Here is a 20648-nt window from a genome sequence, read left to right on the forward strand (position 1 = left end):
ACAATCCCATTTACCATCGCACCAAAAAAATTAAGATACCTAGGAATAAACTTAACTAAAGAGGTTAAAGACCTCTACTCAGAAAACTACAGGACGTTGAAAAAAGAGATAGAGGAAGACATAAAGAGATGGAAGAACATACCATGTTCTTGGATTGGTAGAATCAACATCATTAAAATGTCCATACTACCCAAAGCAATCTATAAATTCAACGCACTTCCCATTAAAATACCAATGGCCTTCTTCAAAGATCTAGAACGAACTCTCCAAAAATTCATCTGGAATAAAAAAAGACCCCGAATAGCTGCAGCGATCCTGAGAAAGAACAAAGTAGGTGGGATATCAATGCCAGATATCAAGCTGTATTACAAAGCCACTGTTCTCAAAACTGCCTGGTACTGGCACAAGAACAGACATATAGATCAGTGGAATAGAATAGAGAGTCCAGAAATTAGCCCGAACCAATATGCTCAATTAATTTTTGACAAAGGAGGCAAGAACATACAATGGAGCCAAGATAGTCTCTTCAATAAATGGTGTTGGGAAAATTGGACAGATATATGCAAGAAAATGAAACTAGACCACCAACTTACACCATACACAAGAATAAACTCAAAATGGATAAAGGACTTAAATGTACGACAGGAAACCATAAAAATTCTAGAAGAATACAAAGGCAACAAAATCTCAGACTTATGCCAAAACAATTTCTTCACTGATACAGCTCCTAGGGCAGTTGAAACTAAAGAGAAACTGAACAAATGGGACTACATCAAAATAAAAAGCTTCTGCACAGCAAAAGAAACCATCAACAAAACAACAAGAAAACCCACCTCTTGGGAAAACATATTTGCCAACGTCATATCTGATAAGGGCTTAATCTCCAAAATTTATAGGGAACTCATACAACTTAACAAAAAGAAGATAAACAATCCAATCAAAAAATGGGCAAAGGATCTAAATAGACACCTTTCAAAAGAGGACATTCAGAAAGCCAAGAGACATATGAAAACATGCTCAAAGTCACTAATCATCCGAGAGATGCGAATCAAAACAACAATGAGGTACCATCTCACACCTGTCAGAATGGCCACCATCAACAAATCAACAAACGACAAGTGCTGGAGAGGATGTGGAGAAAAAGGAACACTTGTGCACTGCTGGTGGGAATGCAGACTGGTGCAGCCACTATGGAAGGCAGTATGGAGGTTCCTCAAAAAATTGGAAATGGAACTCCCATTTGACCCTGTGATCCCACTACTAGGAATATATCCCAAGAAACCAGAAACACCAATCAGAAAGGATATATGCACCCAGATGTTCATAGCAGCACAATTCACCATAGCTAAGATCTGGAAACAGCCTAAGTGCCCATCAGTAGATGAATGGATTAGAAAACTGTGGTACATCTACACGATGGAATACTATGCTGCTGTTAAAAAGAAGGAACTCCTACCATTTGCAACATCATGGATGGAACTGGAGAGCATTATGCTAAGTGAAACAAGCCAGTCAATGAAGGAAAAGTACCACATGATCTCACTCATTCATGGATAATAAAGACCATTACAAACTTTTGAACAATGATGGATACAGAGGCAGAGCTGCCTCAAACTGATTGTCAAACTGCAGTGGGAAGGCCAGAGAGAGTTGGGGGGCAGGAGGGAGGGGAGTAAGAGTTCAACCGAAGGACTTGTATGCATGCATATAAGCATAACTAATGGACATAAGACACTGGGGGGTAAGGGAGGGTAGGGGTTTGTCAAGGGCGGGGGGGAAAAAAGGACACTTATGTAATACCCTTTGTAATACTTTAAGCGAAAAATAAATAAAAAAAAAAATAAATAAATTAATTAATAAATAAAAAAAAAAAAAAAAAAAAAGATACCTAGGAAAAACTTAACTAAGGAGGTAAAAGGCCTGGACTCAGAAAACTACAGGATGTTGAAAAAAGAGATAGAGGAAAACATAAACAGATGGAAGAAGATATCATGTTCATGGATTGGTAGAATCAACATCATTAAAATGTCCATACTACCAAAAGCAATCTATAGATTCAATGCAATCACCATTAAAATACCAATGGCATATTTCACAGACCTAGAATAAACTCTCTAAAACTTTATATGGAATAAAAAAAGACCCTGAATATCTACAGCAACACTGAGAGAAAAGAACAAAGTTGGAGGGATCAAAATACCAGATATCATGCTATATTACAAAGCCACTGTTCTCAACACATCCTGGTACTGGAGCAAGAACAGATATATAGATCAATGGAACAGAACAGAGAACCCAGAAATTGACCCAAACCATTATGCCCAATTAATATTTGACAAAGGAGGCAAGAGTCAAGACAGTCTCTTCAATAAATGGTGTTGGGAAAATTGGACAGATACATGCAAAAAAATGAAACTAGACCAACAACTTATACCATACACAAAAATAAACTCAAAATGGATAAAAGAATTTAATGTATGATAGGAAGCCATAAAAATCTTAGAAGAATCCATAAGCAGCAAAACGTCAGACATTTGCCATAGCAATATCTTTACTGATAGAGTTCCTAGGACAATAGAAACTAAGGAGAAAATAAACAAAAGGGACTACATCAAAATAAAAAGCTTCTGGACAGTAAAAGAAACAATCAGCAAAACAACAAGAAAGCCCACTGCATGGGAGAACATATTTGCTAATGTGACATCTGATATGGGTCTAATCTCCCAAATTAATAAGGAACTCATACAACTTAACAAAAGGAAGTTAAACAATCCAATAAAAAAATGGGCAAAGGACCTGAATAGATACTTCTCAAAAGCAGACATATAGAATGCCAAGAGGCATATGAAAAAATGCTCAGTCACTAATCATCCGAGAGATGCAAATCAAAACAAAAATGAGGTACTACCACACACCTGTCAGAATAGCTATTATCAACAAATCAACAAACTACAAGTTCTGGTGAGGATGTGGAGAAAAGGGAACCCTCATACACTCCTGATGGGAATGCAGATTGGTGCAGCCACTGTGGAAAACAGTATGGAGTTTCCTCAAAAAATTAAAAGTGGAACTCCCATTTGACCCAGTAATACCATTTCTAAGAATGTATCCCAAGAAACCAGAAACACCAATCAGAAAGGATCTATGCACCCCTATGTTCATAGCAGCACAATTTACAATAGCTAAGATTTGGAAACAGCCTAAGTGCCTATCAGCAGATGAGTGTATTAAAAAACAGTGGTACATCTACCCAATGGAATACTATCCTAATATATAAAAAGCCAGGGGTTGTAATGACCAAAACAACCAGATGGATGAGTGAACAGCAGGCTAGGGAGCTAAGGGAGTGGGACGAATGGTCACCATGAGGGGACCCCCCGCCTGGATCTGGGGCATGGCCAGCCTTCAAACCACGGGCAGCCCTTAGCCCAGGCCGGCCAGTGCCCCAGAGGGGACCCCCGCCACAATCGAGGGCATGGCCTGCCTTTAAACCATCAGCAGCCGCTAGCCCGGGGAGGCCTCCTAGCCGAGGACACCTGAGTCTGTTCTGGACCTAAAACCGCGCTCTTCCTGTGAGCGACTCGGAAGCCTCCAGTGTCTAACTGCCAGTCTCTGGGAGGTGGGAGTGCGTCCACTGTCCACCACAAAGCAGGACCATCAAACTGTTCACAGTCTCAGTGCAGGCATGGTTTGTGGCTGACGGGGTGGAGGCCAGACCAAAACAAACCAGCAGAAACACCCTGCCCACCTTGGCGGGTGCAGCTGCAGTCCATGCGGGCCTGGGCAGTGTAGAAACGCTACCTTCTCCCAGGTCCTGAGCTGGCACCACCGCCACCTTGCTCACCCTCAAGCCCCCTGAGTCCTGACAGTGAAGTGTGTAGGGCATCCTGCAGGAGTTGTGCCGTTCTGGGTGCTTTTGCCCAAAGACACCCTTTGGGATGAATTCAGAGCCACATATCACTTCCCATGAGACTAGAAGAACCATGTAAAAGGAATTCAACAAAAGCTTCCCACATCTCTGTTCATTCTTTTGAATCCATAAAACGACCATAAAAAAAGCATTCGGGCCACCTAAGAGAGAATGCACTTCCTGGCCAGAGCATGCAGGATTCTTTTGCCCAACAGGTTAAAGGAAGCAGAGAGCTGGCACAGTGGCAATGGCCCTGGTGCCTATGAGGAGACCGCGGGAATGGGGTTGCAGAAATTCCATAAGCCTCTTGCCACCTTCTCCTTCGCAAACCACACCATCCAGATCCAACAGGACTGGAGGCAACTGGGAGTCGCAGCCATGGTTTGGGATGTGGTAGCAAATCCTGGAGGGCCTCTGAAAACATCTGCAATTGATTATAAGACTGGTCTTTATTTAAAAAGAAATAGAAGAACAGCTTTGTTGAGATATAATTCATATACTGTACATGTCACCTAAAGTGTACAATGAACTGGTTTTTTAAAGTAAATTAAGATTGGTACCACCATCACCATGCTCAATTTTTAAATACTTTCACGACCCCATCCCCTTCAAAAAAAACTTCTACCCATTAGAATCACTTTCCTGATCATCTTCCCCAAAAATAGATTGCATTTTAAGGGTGGGTAAAGGAAAGTTGAGGGAAGTTAAAATATTGCACAAAAGATATTGTAAAATGACAAAGCCCAAAGTGAAGATCATGTGTTTTCTTTTTTCAAAAATATTTTTTTATTAATTTCAGAGAGAAAGGGAGGAGAGAGAGATAGAAACATCAATGATAAGAATCACTGATCAGCTGCCTCCTGCAGGCCCCCTACTGGGGATCAAGCCCGCAACCCAGGCATGTGCTCCTGACAAGAATCAAACCTGGGACCCTTCAGTCCACAGGCCGATGCTCTCTCCATTAAGCTAAACCGGCCAGAGCCATGTGTTTTCTTTAAGTTCTGCCTGGTTGTAATGGTCCCCAAATCTATACTAATAAAAGGGTAATATGCTAATTAGAGTGGAAGTCTTCCAGACGTCCTTCCAGAAAAAGCCGTAGCGGCTGTGAGTGCCGAGGCTCAGGCAGCCATGGACAGGTGCAAAGGGCTGAGGCTGAAGCCAGCGTGGCAGCAGCAGTGGGGTAATGAGGGCGGTGCCTTTCCCTGATGCGCCAGGTCGCCTTCTGCAGAGGGAGGCCAGACTGGGGGCTGAGGCAGAGGCAGTTAGGGGTGATCAAGCTGGCAGGGGGGGCAAGTTAAGGTTGATCAGGCCGGCAGGGGGGCAAGGTAGGGATGGTCAGGCCAGCAGGTAGAGGGGTTAGGGGTGATCAGACAGGCAGGCAGAGGGGTTAAGGGTAATCAGGTAGGCAGGCAGGCAAGTGGTTAGGAGCCAGCAGTCCTGGATTGCGAGAGGGATGGGGTCCCAGACTGGAGAGGGTGCAAGCTGGGCTGAGGAACGCCCCCCCCCCCACTCCGTGCACGAATTTCATGCACTGGGCCTCTAGTGTTGCTATAAAAATGAAATAACTCCTACCATTTGCAGCAACATGGATGGACCTGGAGAGCATTTTGCTAAGCGAAATAAGCCAGTCGGAGAAAGATATATCACATGATCTACTCATTTGTGGAATATAATGAACAATATAAACTGATGAACAAAAATTGATCCAGAGACATAGAAACTGAATAGATCATCAAACCTCTGAGGGAAGGCAGGAGTGGGTGGGAGGGTGGGGTAAGAGATCAACCAAAGGACTTGTATGCTTGTATATAAGCATAACCAATGGACACAGACAGTAGGGGCATGAGGGCCTGTGCTAGGGGGCGGGAGTGGGTGGGAGTGGACGGGGAGAGGTCAATGGGGGGAAAAAGGAGACATATGTGTAATACTTTCAACAACAATAAAGAATTAAAGAAAATTAAGGAGAAAACTGTGAGTCAACAAAGAATGAGGAAAATATTTTTTAAAAAATATATTTTATTGATTTTTTTTACAGAGTGGAAGGGAGAGGGATAGAGAGTTAGAAACATCGACGAGAGAGAAACATCAACAAGCTGCCTCCTGCACACCCCCCACCGGGGATGTGCCCACAACCAAGGTACATGCCCTTGACTGGAATCGAACCCGGGACCCCTGAGTCCGCAGGCCAACGCTCTATCCACTGAGCCAAACCGGTTCTGGCGCGGAAAATATTTTGACATAGAAATGGCATATGAAAAAGACTAGATATGAAAGCAGAGGGAAAATACCGGTTCACATTTCTGGAGTCTTAAGTGTAGTGGGATGGGGAAATAGTTACAGATGATGAACTATGAGCTTCAGTTTTTTTGGAGGAAATGTGGTGAAGAGTTTGTGTTCTTCCCATGTATAATTTTTCATATCATGAAAGATGTAATACCTCAAATACTTAAATACAGCTTTCCATATTCCTTTTGAAAACTGTTCATTTTTAGTGACATTTTGTGTTGGCATTTCAGTATATGTGTCTACATCTGGCAAAGTTTTTGTAATATCAAAATATTTAATTTCCTCAAAATAGTAATTATCTACTGTTGCTATCTTTCCTTTAACTTTATGTATTTTTTTGAGGAAAGGGTATAACAGTTAAAAGTTTTGGTTCCTAGCAATTTGATATTGACACAAATCTTATAATTTTTAAGCTTTAGTACTTCAGATGTTTTCCCATAATTATGAGATTTATATCCCCTTTTATGAAAAAAACATTTATTTGAGTGCAAGTTAACCATTTTGCTTTATTTAACATAGAACTGGTTTTGTTTTCCCTGAGGGTATAGGCCCTATACTCCTATACTATAGGGGAATAAGTTTTTGCTGGTTGGTTGACCCTTCTCTGTTTTTAGTGCTTAAAACAGTAGCTGTTTCAAAGAAAGTACCCAATACATATTTGTTAAGTGAATCACTGAATAAATCATTTGAAAGTTTGGATTGGATGAAACAATGGCCACTATTATGTACTCTCTTGCTGGAAAAAGCAAATCTCTACTAGCCTATGTATTTCTCTTTTTATATTTCTAATTTGGAGATATACTTCTGTTTTATTTTATTTTATTTTGGTATTCCTAATTTGGAGGCAAAATCAAGATTTAAATTTAAAGAAAATAAACTGATAAAAAAACAGATCCAGAGACATAGAAACATGCAACAGACTGCCCTGTATGGGGATGGTGGTGCAGGATGAGATTAAACAAATAACTTATATGCATATATGCATAGACCATGGACAAACAATAGTGTGGAGGAGGCTTGGGGACCCTGGGGAGCGGGAGGAAGCGGGGTGAAAGGGGTCAACAGTGTGTGTGTGGGAAGGGGACATCTGTAATAATTTCAACAATAAAGATAAAGAAGCTATTAGTATGCCTGTGTATAGAAGGATCTTAAAGGAGTTTGTGAGGAAGATGTCACTAGATCAGGATGAATAAGTGTTTTGAATAAGTGAACATGAGTAAGTGCATTATATAGGTGTTTATTTGGCTTCACATTCTCTTATTTTTTAGAAAATATCACAATTCTTTTGACTGAGTTATTGAAGGCTTGTTTTACTTGCTTGTTTCTCAAGGTGTAAATGAAAGGGTTGAGCAGTGGAGCGATGAAAGTAGTGAGTACTGTCACACCCTTGTTAATAGCCACTGACTCCTTTGCTGAAGGTTTGATATAGATGAAGATGCAGCTGCCATAGCTGATGGAGACCACAATCATGTGGGAAGAACAGGTGGAAAAGGCCTTTTTCCTTTGCTGAACAGAAGGGAATCTCAAAATTGTCTTGATGATATAAATGTAGGACAGTACTACACACATGAGTGTCATTAGAAGGGTCAGCACAGCACAAATCATGACAGTCTGTTCCATGAACCAAGTATTTGAACAGGAAATTTTCAGGAGGGGAGCTGCGTCACAGATAAAATGATCAATGACATTAGAATCACAGAATTCCAGATTTAGGCCTAGACTCAGTGGGGGGATTATAATGAATAGACCAGCCACCCAACAACAGAAGACAAGTCTTCTGCAGACTGTGCTGCTCATGATGGTCACATAATGCAGGGGCCTGCAGATGGCCACGTAGCGGTCATAGGACATGGCCGCCAGGAGGAAAAATTCAGTTACACCGAAGAGGTCGGTAAAAAACACTTGGCCGGCACAGGCATTGTAGGTAATGAGCTTATCACCTGTGGCTATGCTATACAAGTATCTGGGAATGCAAGCGGATGTGAACGAGATCTCCAAGAAGGAGAAATTTTGTAGGAAATAGTACATGGCTGTTTTAAGATGCGAATCCAGTAGGATGAGGGAGATGATAATCAGGTTCCCAGTAATGCTCAGCATGTAGGTGAGAAAGAAAAAGACAAAAATCAGAACCTGCAGCTGAAGGTCACTTGTCAGGCCCAGCAGAATGAATGTTGTTACAGTACGGTTTCCCATTGCTGATTCTTGACTTCAGTTATATCTGCATGTAGCATTGAGACATCTTATTATAGATTATTTAAAAAGTATGAAACCTATCATATTCAGGTCTTAAAAGTTCATTATTTAAAAATATGTACAGTTTAAATGCTGCTTCATAAAGGGCTACTTTTCATGCCTATGGGTCTGTCCTTATATAGGAGCAAAATGTCTTGACACTTTTAAAAAAATTGTTTTATTGCCTAAAGTATTACAAAGAGTATTACATATGTCTCCTTTTTCTTTTCTCCCCTTGACCTTCCCCTAGCCTCCCATACCCCCCAGTGTCTTGTGTCCATTAGTTATGCTTATATGCATGCATACAAGTCCTTTAGTTGATCTCTTACCCACCCCCTCAACCCTCCCCGGCCTTCCTGCTGTAGTTTGACAGTCTGTTCGATGTTGCTCTGCCTCTGTATCTATTTTTGTTCATCAGTTTATAATGGTCTTAATTATCCATAAATGAGTGAGATCATGTGGTATTTACTTTCATTGACTGGCTTATTTCACTTAGCATAATGCTCTCCAGTTCCATTCATGCTGTTGCAAATGGTAAGAATTCCTTCTTTTTTACAGCAGCATAGTATTCCATCGTGTTGATGTAGCACAGTTTTCTAATCCATTCATCTGCTGATGGGCACTTAGGCTGTTTCTGACACTTTGTTTTAAAAATATTAATATATGTCAAATAACCTTCGTTCTCCATGCAGTTTTTGTAGTCACTTGAAGTCTCTGTTCCATTTCTATGATTAAAGAAATTTGTCTTCTATTTTTGTTTATGGCATACTTGTGTGTTTCTCTCCTGAACACCTCTAAACTCTACCATGACTACTCATACACATATACACACACATTTTTTTCAGCTCTTCTCCAGACTGCTTCCTTCTATATTTTCTCTGTCCCTAAGTAATCCCTTATAATTCACAATGGTGCAGGATACAAACTATGTTAATGCACAATATATTTATACTTATGCACAGTATGCATTTATACTTTTATGAAGTGCTCTGATAAACTTCAAAGATATTACAGAAAATGGTGTATTTCTCTGACCCTTTTATCTGTTAGTGTTTTCTTCATATCTTTTCACTTCTTACCATACTGATATTTTCCTCAATTCCTATGTTTTGAAATATTGTCTTTCATGTGATTATTACTAAATCAGTATTTTTATTTTTTAATAGTCCTTCCTGATTTTCAGATGCAACCTGACATATCTATTTGAACATACATATGGACTTCAAATCCATTGTCGCAAATAAAACCGATGATCTTCTCTATCCCTCTTCCTCCTCTTCCTCTTAATATTTCCTAACAATAAAAATAATAGACTATTATTTATCAAGCCCATTTTATGTGACAAGTATTTTAGTAAACATTTCTCACAGAACATATGTTCTGTCTTCAGCTCACCTGAATAACTTCTATTCTTCCATTGGTTTTCAACTTCCTCTTAAATCCTCTGGAAAGTTTCCTGCAGGTCTGATAGCTCTTAGCTGTAATCCTTGTCACTGGGTTCCCATGGAAAACAATGCTTGCTACTATTTTAACAATAAGAAGAAATACTAATTTGTGGGGATCATTAAATGTGTCTTTTTCAGATACAACGAACATAGCCTCAGATATGTTGTCAACTGTCCAATAAGTGTTTCTAAATGAATTTCCCTATGTATGTTCTCCAGACACTTAGGAAGCTATTTTCCTTTCTGTTTGGACTTATAATTCAAAGCATTTTGATATTAACTTTGGGGCACATAATGCAATACACAGATGATGTATCAGAGAATTATACACTCAAAACCTATATAATTTTATTAACCAATGTCACTCCAATACAGGTTATTTTAAAAAGAGCTCATTTTGTCCTGAAATGGCTAAGGAACTTGAGGCTAGCTATGTAACCAGAATGTTCACTTTTTAAATCTTAAAAATGTGGAATTTTGATTAAATAATTATTGGATTTCAAATTTTTTTCTATGTGAGAATCTGTTGCTGAATGTTTCCTTTTGCTTTAGAAGAGGATCAACTTTCCTGCTTTTGTTTATCACCTTCAGCGGATGAAGAGAAACTGTTCTCTGCTCTTCCAGCAAAATTCTGTTGATGCAATTTTTGCATTGAGAGCACCTATGTGGAAGACAATAAATCCAGAGGACACGGTCTGTTTTGATTCTGAGTTTGTGTTAATAACTTTTTCACAGATTGTTTTAAGGCAATGACAATTACATTAGTAGGACTGAAATATTTTTATTTTAAAATAAGTCTCCAGGTTAGAATTTCGCTACAACAGTGAATTATGAAAAGTTTCCCTGGAGATCCCAATTTATTTGTCTGTAGACTCACTTTATTGTGAATACTAATGTGTTGCTCTACCGATGTGAGACAGTGTCAGTTCTGATGATCTAGTAGAGAATATAGTTAAGGCCTCAGGGATACAGTACCAACACAAGGAAGAAGAACTAAACTAGGCTAATGGTTTTCCTGACGGAACACACTAAGGGAACTGAAGATACGTTCAATGACTGACTGTATTAGACCAAATTGAGATAGGAGAAAGATTTCTGCTGGCCATCTACTATCTTTCTTCAACCCTCTTTCTAATCCCTCAGGCATCATTTTACTGAGTAATCTTTCAGCCCTGTCATTCTTTTGGGAGTCAAAGGATTATGCCTATACAATTAGATGAATATACACTGAGTGGCCAGGTTATTATGACCACCCTATCAGTACAATGAAGTGAATTAGTTATGCAGATAATAATAATAATAAAACCTCCAGAGTATTTGCTTAAGAAGTTTTCAATATTCAGTATTTTTGGAAGTGTCAATGAAATACTGATGGGGTGGTCATAATAATCTGGCCACTCAGTGTAAATCTTATTTTTAAATGTGAGGTTGATGATATAGATAATATATTTCTGGATAGATATCAAATTTTAATCCTTTTATATATTTTTGTGCATAAAAATCTCCAAGTAAATGGCAAAGAAACTGCATTCTAAAACAATAAAAACATGTATGCTTCACCAATATAGAAATTATCATTTACATTTCCAATTTTAAAACAAAAGGTGAGTTATGTTTTCCCAAGCATGATGAAACTCATGATAAAAAACACAAAAAACTAAATATAATTATAATGATAAAATTTTATCTCACTTACTATTATGATTGTCAATCATAATTTCTGTTGGTTGTTGAAGCTCATGAAATCTTAAAACTCATAAATTGAAAATGGTAGCTGGGATGAAAATTTTCATATGAACTTCTGGTCACTTTTGCTTACAAATCCACCGTTACAGTCACAGAAGTTCTAAGACGCGTAGACCTCTCGGAAGAATCCATCTTTAACCAGTTACATGGATATCCTTCTTGTATTATTTTAAACCTCCTAAAAATATAAAAAATATCAGATAATAATAACAATCAGAAATGAGGATTGTTTAATGTCAGAAATCTTCTCCAGTTTTAGGGAAGTTGTTATTATGGGCTATTATGGGCTCAGGGCTGTGAGCACACATTTACTATATCTAGTTTGGCATTGTCTTTATTTCATAAATTCAACTAAATGAATAAACAAAGAGTCCCTGGTGACCCTGGAACAAAGCCACTAATGAATCCTCTGAGGAATAAAATAAGGGTAAAAAAGTATGTTAACTATGGCTTCTTCAGCGACAGTGTCCTTGGAGAGTGGAGGCTGCAGCAGCAAATAAAGGCCAATAGGACAACCGAAGACCCTGGTTATAAAATGCAACTTCAGCTCCTTTTTGCTATTACCTAACATAAGCTGAGACATACCGTATGGAAGTATCATAAAGACATCACACTTATCATTTACTGGTTTGTTATATGAATAACATCGCACTTGGGAAGTTTTACTAAAATAAGAAAAAGGACATATGTGTAAAATATAACCCACAGTGCTTAATTATATTATCAAACATTCAGACTTTTCTCTTCAGATATATCAATATATCTATAGATACTATTTAAAAATAACAACATAATTTGTATAACTGCCTATATATATCAATATTCTCAAACTTCTAGACATGTCACCATATTTATGTTCAATATCTTGATGTTCTATCAGACTAAAATTTAATCTACTATATATCCATGTTATTAAAAAATTTGCATGCTCTTATGGTGAATTAATTTATGACAAAGGAGCCAAAATATACAATACGGAAGCATAATCTCTTCAATAAATGGTCTTGGGTAAACCGGATTGCCACAGGCAGAAGAATGTAACATGAATAAATACAAAATGCCTGATATATATAGTGAAATATTATTTAGCCTTCAGAAAGAAAGAAATCCTGACATTTGTGACAACAAAGATGGAATTATGCTGCAAGATAAGTCAGAAAAAGATAAATACTGCATATCGCTTTTATTTTTTGAATATCAAGCTTTTAATTTTATTTTTTCTTCACAGTTTATTTCCTCTATGCCCTCTTCTACCTTTTCCCCTCCCCCCATAACCACCACATTGTTATCCATGTCCATGAGTTCTCTTCCCCCCCCCCTCCCGCCCCCAATTCACACCTCACTACTCCCAGAGCTATCTGACTGCTCTCTATTTATATGTGGAATATAAAGAAAAAGTAAAAGTCAAAAACAGATAGTAGAAAATTGGTTTCCAGGAACGAGGGAGTGGGAGAAACAGGGAGGGGTTGGTAAAATAATACAAACCTTCAGATATAAGTAAGTTCTGAGAATCTAATATATAATATGGTGACTATAGTTGATACACTGTTTTATAAAATTAAAATAAGGATAGACAGTCTCTTCAATAAATGGTGTTGGGAAAACTGGATTGACACAGGCACAAAATGCAACATGTGAATATTCAGCCCTCAGAAAGAATGAAATCCTGCCATTTGTGACAAAAAAGATGGAACTTGTGGGCATTATGCTAAGTAAGATAAGTAAGACACAGAGAGATAAATACCCCATATTACTTTTATTTTTATAATATCAAGCTTTTAATTTAATTAATTTAATATTTCCATCACCAATAATTCCACTGTACCCTCTTTTAGCTTCACATCCCCTGACAATCACCACACTTTTTTCTAATCTTCTCTGCCTCTTTCCTCCCCACAGCTGTCTGCCTGCTCCCTATTTATGTTATGTAGAATATAAATAAAAAGTAAAAGTAAAAAACAGGTAGTAGAAAAAATTAGTTTCCAGGAACAAGGGATTGGAAGAAATACGGAGGGGTTGGTAAAGTATTACAATCCTTCAGCTGCAAGATAAAATAATCTAATTATAACGTGGTGACTATAGTTGATAACACTTTATTGTAAAATTAAAATTTGCTAAGACAGTAGATAGTAACATTCTCTATATAGTAATGGATGTATTAATTAAGAAGATGGAAAGCGTCCTTTCACAATGTACACATATAGCAAATCATTATGATGTACACTTTAAATATTTCATAATTTTGATTTTCAATTATACCTCAGTAAAACTGAAAAGAATAATTTAAAATGAAAAAGAAATGCTCCTGAAATGTGTTACCATGGATTAACTAATGACTAAACAAAGTCTTCTTTATGTCCAGTTTTTTTGGAGAAGGTCATTGAGAGGATGGGACTGTCAATTGATGGTGAGCTGGTCCCTGGGCAAATGGAGGCTCCTCCCCTGCTCCCCTGTCCTTGGAATGAGCCTCCTGACCATCATTTAAAGGACACAGATTTGAGAGAGCAATGTGTTGTTGAGGCCATCTGGATGGCACATGTGACTGAACCCAGCTAAGGCCTCTATATAAACTTTTAAGGTTTTAGTGGGCAGGTGTGTATATCTCCTCTTGTGGCCCCCCAAGACAAGCCTTGTATGTATATTCTGTTGCTCATAAACCTTCTACTTACTAATCTGAAGTGGTCTTAGGTTTCTCTTTTCCCTCCATGTATGGGGTCTGTTTCAGATTTCATAGTGGAAGCTCTTGAGGTTGCAAACAATATTTTACTATTAAAAATTCATACATTTTTGATATTAATCTCTTGTCAGAGCTGTAGCTTGCAAATACCTTCTCCCATTTGGTCAGTTGTCTGTTTGTTTTGTTGGTGGTGTCTTTTGCTGTGCATAAGCTTTTTAACTGGATGTAGTCCCATTCATTTATTTTTGCCCTTACTTCCCTTGCCTTTGGGGTCAAATCCATGAAATCCTAAGACTAAGGTCCATAATTTTAGTACCTATGTTTTCTCCTATGTAAGTTATTGATTGTTTTAGGTCTTATATTTAGGTCTTTGATCCATTTGGAGTTAATTTTTATACAAGGGAATAAACAGTTTTCTGGTTTCATTCTTTTGCATGTGGTTTTCTAAATTTCCCAGCACCAATTATGAAAGAAGCTTTCTTTCCTCCATTGTATGTTTTTTGCTCCTTTGCTGAAAATTATATGCCTATGTACATGTGGGTTTATTTCTGGGCTCTCAATTCTGTTCTGTTGATTTGTGTGTGTGTTGTTCTGCCAAACTATGCTGTTTTGATTATTGTTGCTTTGCAGTATAATTTGAAGTGAGGTAGTGTGATACTTCCAGCTCTGTTCTTTTTTTTCTTAGGGTTTCTTTGACCATTTGAAGTCTTTGGTGGTTCCTTACAAATCTGATGATTTTTTTATAACACAATCCAATTAAAAAATGGGTAGAGGTCCTGAACAGACACTTTGCCCAAGAAGACATACAAATGTCTAACAGATATATGAAAAGAGGCTTAACTTCACTAGCTAATTGGGAAGTGCAAATCAAAACTACAATGAAATAGCACCTCATATCTCTTAGAATAGCTATTATCAACAAGACAAACAATAACAAGTTTTGGAGAAGTTTTGGACATAAAGGAACCCTCACTCACTGCTGTTGGGAATGTAAACTGGTACAGCTACTATGGAAAACAGTTTAGTGGTTCCTCCAAACTCATAAACATAGACAACAGTATGGTGGTTACCAGAGGGGAAAGGTGGTGGGAGGAGGAAAAAGTGGGTAAACGGAGTCAAATATATGGTGACAGAAGAAAACCAGACTTCAGGGGTAGGCATACAATGCAATATACAGATGATGTATTATAGAATTGTACACTTGAAACTTATGCATTGCTGTTAACCATTGTCTCCTGAATCAATTTAATTGAAAAGAAAACAGTTTGGTAATTCCTCAAAAAATTTAGAATAGCCAGGTCAGTGTGACTCAGTGGTTGAGTGTCAATTTATGAACCAGGAAGCCACAGTTTGATTCCAGTCAAGGCACATACCTGGATAGGGGGCATGCAGGAGGCAGCCAATCAATGATTCTCTCATCATTGATGTTTCTATCTCTCTCTCCCTCTCTCTTCCTCTCTGAAATCAATATAAAAATATATTAAAAATTATTAAGAATAGAGTTACCATATGATTTAGCAACCTCTCTTCTGGGCATCTACCAGAAAGATTTGAAAGCATTTACTTGCAAAGATATATGCATCTCTATGTTCATTGCAGCATTATTCACAGTGGCCCAGACATGGGAACTACCAGTTTCCTTGGATAGATGATTGGATAAAGAAGATGTGGTACATATATACAATAGAATACTGCTCAGCTATAAGAAAATATGAGGCACTATTGCCACTTGCAACCACATAGATGGACCTTGAGAATATCATGCTAAACAAAATAAAGTCAGACAAAATCTAGTATCATATGATCTCACTCATATGTGGGATATAAAAATGAAAGCAACAAATGAACAAACAAGACAAACAAAAACTCATAGACAAAGACAACAATATTGTGGTTTCCTATTGGTGAAACAAATTACCACAAATTTAGTGGCTTAAAACAACACAAATGTGTTCTCTTATGTAGGTTCCAAGTATACAATTCTAATAGGGGCTAAGTGGTCATTACATGGTGATGGAAGAAGATTTGAATTTGGGTGGTGGGCACACAATGCAATATACAGATGGTGTATCAGAATTGTATACTGAAAACTGTATAATTTTATTAATGTCAACCCTGTACATTTAATTAAACGAATCTAGCTGAAGTCAATCTGGATGTGTTTACATAACTGTTTGGAATAAATACTTCTATTTATTTCTTGATATTTTGTAGATTTTTTATTGCTGAAACAAATTACCACAAACTTAGTGGCTTAAAACAACACAGATGTGTTCTCTTATAGTTCTGGAAGTCAGAAGTCTAAAACCAAGTTATGCACAGGGTGCATTTTTCCTGGAGGCTTTAGGAGAAAAACTGGTGTGTGTGTGTGTGTGTGTGTGTGTGTGTGTGTTTTGTTGCTTTTTTCAGCTTCTAGAGGCTGCATGCATTCTTTGGCTCCTAGCCCCTTACTTGTATTATTCCAACCTTTTGTTTTCATTGTCACATCTCCTACTACTGGTTTGATATTTCTGCTTCCTTGAGATTTCATTGGACACTCTTGGATAATCCAGGATAATCTAATTTCCCCCCTCATTTTAAGATACATAACTTTATGACATCTATGAAGTCCCTTTTGCCATGTAAGATAATATTCACAGGTTCAGTAATTAGGACATCTTTGGGGTTGTGGTTATTCAGCATACTGCCTGTGAGTAGAATTATTTGAGAGACAGAGTCAAGTTGTACAGCTACTGGTAGGTAGAGGTTGTTCTAGTCCTGGTGCTGGTTGAGCAGGAGGGAACAATTCACAGAGTATAGAATAGTTTGTATCCTATCTCTAAATATTTTGTCTGATCAAATTTTTATTTTCAATAGAGACTAAATGAAACTTCTCAATTGGCCAATATATTTCCTAGAGTTACCAAAAAAGGTAATTTATTCAATATAATGATATACATATTATAGTAGTTGTTTCAAATAAACATGAGTTTTGAGAAATCATGTCAGGACTTATTCAGTGTCTCATCAGGTAGATTTAATGAGCTTCATTTGGGAGGGAGAAGAATAGGACATGGCATTGACCTGATACCAAGCTTATCCTTAGAAAAAGGCCTTTATCCTCCACCCCCCTTTTTTGAGTGGCTGAGTTCCCTATGCCATGGTGTTGCTTCCTCCTTTGTTCATAGTGTGTTAGTATTGCTTCTTCTATTCATTGTACATTTGGGAAGCTTTCAGGTATTTCATTGCTCAAGTGAGAGTGATTAATGTAAATTCAATCATCTGATAATTTAACTTCTAAATAATTAATCCTACTAAAATAGAACAGATAGTGCAATTGTGGGATGGGTTGCAATCACAAAGGTTATAATGCAGGAATTTCTGCAAAGAATTATATGAAAAGCTGGAGAAATCATTTATAATAAAACCCAGATATGTGAAAATCAAAATTAATGGTCTTGACCGAATGAAAGCTTATATAATTTGGTAGAAAGAGTTAGAATGTGCCAAAGACCTCCCTCAGAACCTACATCATATTGACCAAAGGAAACTAATTCATTGAATGACCTTGATGCGCTATTAGAATAGAGCATATAAATAAGAGTTGATTGAAGGAAGGACTGTGGCTAAAGGTGGCCGGATATTTAATATGAATTTCTGCATCTGTTACAAGTACTTGGTCATGGCTAGTGCCATTTTTAATATCATTGCCCTGATTTCACTGGCCTTCGTGGGGACATTCATAATTATTACATTCATGAATTCAGTTTTATATACCAATTAGAGACAATTTCACTTCTAACTACCTTCTTAGAGAGAGTGTACATACGCTTTTGACTTTAAGCCTTTGTTGAAATCTTTCTGCTCCTCATTGTTCTATATTAAAGTATGTTTCTTTTTGTAAAGATTATCCTATATAATAAAGGCTAATATGCAAATTGACCCCTCAATCAGGAGCTCGTCCAGGAGTTCTACTGGGAGTTCAACCAGGGGGCAGGGCTTGCTGGCCAACTACCTGTGGCCTCTCACCCCAACTGGCCCTGCCCCAACCACCCCTCACCCCCTGATTGGGGTGGACCTGCTGGACTCCACCCATGCACAAATTTGTGCACCGGGCCTTTAGTATTAATATAAATTATTTTCAAATATAAATATTTTCAATTCTTATACATTTTGGATGCTTATATTAAAATGGCCTGCTGTATTTAAATAATTATTTTCTCTTAAAATTACAGAAAAAATTTTCCCATTTCATAAATTAATACACTTACTTGGCATAGGTAATTTTTTAAGGTGTCCTTTGAGGACATTCTAATGTTAAAACGTGCATCACACTATAACAAACACAGGTCTAGAGTCATGTACAAATGAATTTGCTCCATGATATTACTTCTTACTAGCAATAACTTTGCTGAGCTTTGATTTACCTATCTTTGAAGTGAAGATAAAATAAATTTTAAGTTAATTATTACACATAATAAAAAGTAATAGGTTTGTAGTGATTTTTTGTGTTAGCTGCTGCAATCTTATCATCATGAAATAAAGCTGAAATCTTTAACAGCATTAATACTCAAGATTTAAATATCTCATCTTTAATATTGAACCCATTTTCCCCAAACCATTCTCTGGTTATTGTTTAAAGTAAGAAATAGAGTAACTTAGAATGGTGCCTGAAATAAAAAATGCACTCAAAGGTTGAAGTTGGAATAAATGCTGGCACAATGACTAAATCCAAAATATTAAGGTGAATTCCTTGTTTCTGTTGGCTTTGTATTGTTTGTTGTCTTATTAAGGCTTGGTTACATGTGAAGTTATTCTTTTGTTTCTTGGAAATGCATTATGTTTTCTTATTGAGAAATGTAATCCAATAAAGCTTCCTTGTGAGGAAGGAAAGGATTAAAAGTGTAAAGATACAGCTATAAAAACTTGATTCTTCCACATTAGCAAGTGCCTTTATTTTTTAAAGAACAATGTAATTCTTTTGATGAAGTCACTGACAGCTTGTTTTACTTGCTTGTTTCTCAAGGTGTAAATGAAGGGGTTCAGCATAGGAGCGATGGAAGCCGTGAGAACTGCCACGCCCTTATTAATTACCACTGATTCCTTTGATGAAGGTTTAACATAGATGAAAATACAGCTTCCATAGGTAATGGAAATGACAATCATGTGGGAAGAACAGGTAGAAAATGCCTTTTTTCTTTGCTGGGCAGAAGGGAATTGTAAAATAGTCTTGATGATGCACATATAGGATAGAATTATACATACCAGGGTCACGATAAAGGTCAACACAGCACACACTATGATCACCTGCTCGATGAGCCATGTTTCTGAGCACGAGATCTTTAGGAGGGGGAATACATCACAGACAAAATGATCAATAACATTAGAGTCACAGAATTCCAGATTTAGACCCAGGCTAAGTGGTGGGATCATGATCAACAAGCCAGCTGTCCAGCACCAAAGGATGAGTCTTCTACAGACTCTATTGTTCATGATGGTCACATAATGCAGGGGTTTGCAGATGGCTACATATCGGTCATAGGACATGGTGGCAAGAAGAAAAAATTCTGTAGCACCAAAGAGGTCTGTAAAAAATATTTGAATGACACAACTGTCATACGTGATTGTCTTGTCACCTGCTGATAAGTTGTACAAATATTTGGGAATACAAGCAGATGTAAATGAGATTTCCAAGAAGGAAAAATTTTGTAGAAAAAAGTACATCGCAGTTTTAAGGTGAGAATCTATGAAGGTTAGGGAGATGATTGTCAGATTCCCAGTCACACTCAGCATGTAGGTGAGAAATAGAAAGATGAAAATCACAGTCTTCAGGTGTGGGTTGTCAGTCAGTCCCAGCAGGACAAAAGTTGTTACTGTGTGGTTTCTCATCATTGATTCCTGATTTCTATTCAATCTGCATTTATAATTCAGAGATACTTGGTATGAGGAGAGTGATGTTGACATCACATTGCAAGAATTAGTTGCTCAACAACCGATTCAAAACCATCTGACATGAACTTTAAAAACTTTTGGTTATAAATATTATCTCTATTATTATTAGGTTCCACAGTGTATGTTTTGATAATTTCAAGAAATATTTTTAAAAATCAGATTACTTTATGTATACCACATTTCAAAAAATCATGAATTATGAGTCCTTTTCCACTTTTTATTCCTAATTTATGTTTTATTTTTATCTGCACATTGGTTTGGAATTACTCATATAGTTATATTTTACTGCTAACCAAAGTTTAATCCTAAAGCCAAATCTTACACTTCAATGTTTTTCATTGTAGTTGAATATTGATAAAGTGCGAATATAATACAAATAGTTTGGGGCTTACTAAACAGGCTTTCCAACCCATTGCTTAAT

The 20648-nt window shown here is 37.4% G+C and overlaps 2 protein-coding genes across 2 annotated transcripts; both read right to left on the reverse strand.

Annotated features, from left to right (window-relative positions):
• Window positions 1–7453: 7453 nt before the first annotated feature.
• Window positions 7454–8389, reverse strand: LOC139005451 (olfactory receptor 6C2-like). Its single transcript, XM_070407679.1, has one exon. It carries the CDS (start codon window positions 8387–8389, stop codon window positions 7454–7456), a length of 936 nt encoding a protein of 311 aa, XP_070263780.1.
• A 10839-nt stretch (window positions 8390–19228) lies between these two features.
• LOC139005452 (olfactory receptor 6C2-like) lies at window positions 19229–20167 on the reverse strand. Its single transcript, XM_070407681.1, has one exon. It carries the CDS (start codon window positions 20165–20167, stop codon window positions 19229–19231), a length of 939 nt encoding a protein of 312 aa, XP_070263782.1.
• Between the last annotated feature and the right edge of the window lie 481 nt (window positions 20168–20648).

Source organism: Myotis yumanensis, unplaced genomic scaffold (assembly GCF_028538775.1).
Source record: "Myotis yumanensis isolate MYYU_CA2020_CCGP unplaced genomic scaffold, mMyoYum1.0.hap1 SCAF_3, whole genome shotgun sequence".
In the NCBI taxonomy this organism is placed as follows: Eukaryota; Metazoa; Chordata; class Mammalia; order Chiroptera; family Vespertilionidae; genus Myotis; species Myotis yumanensis.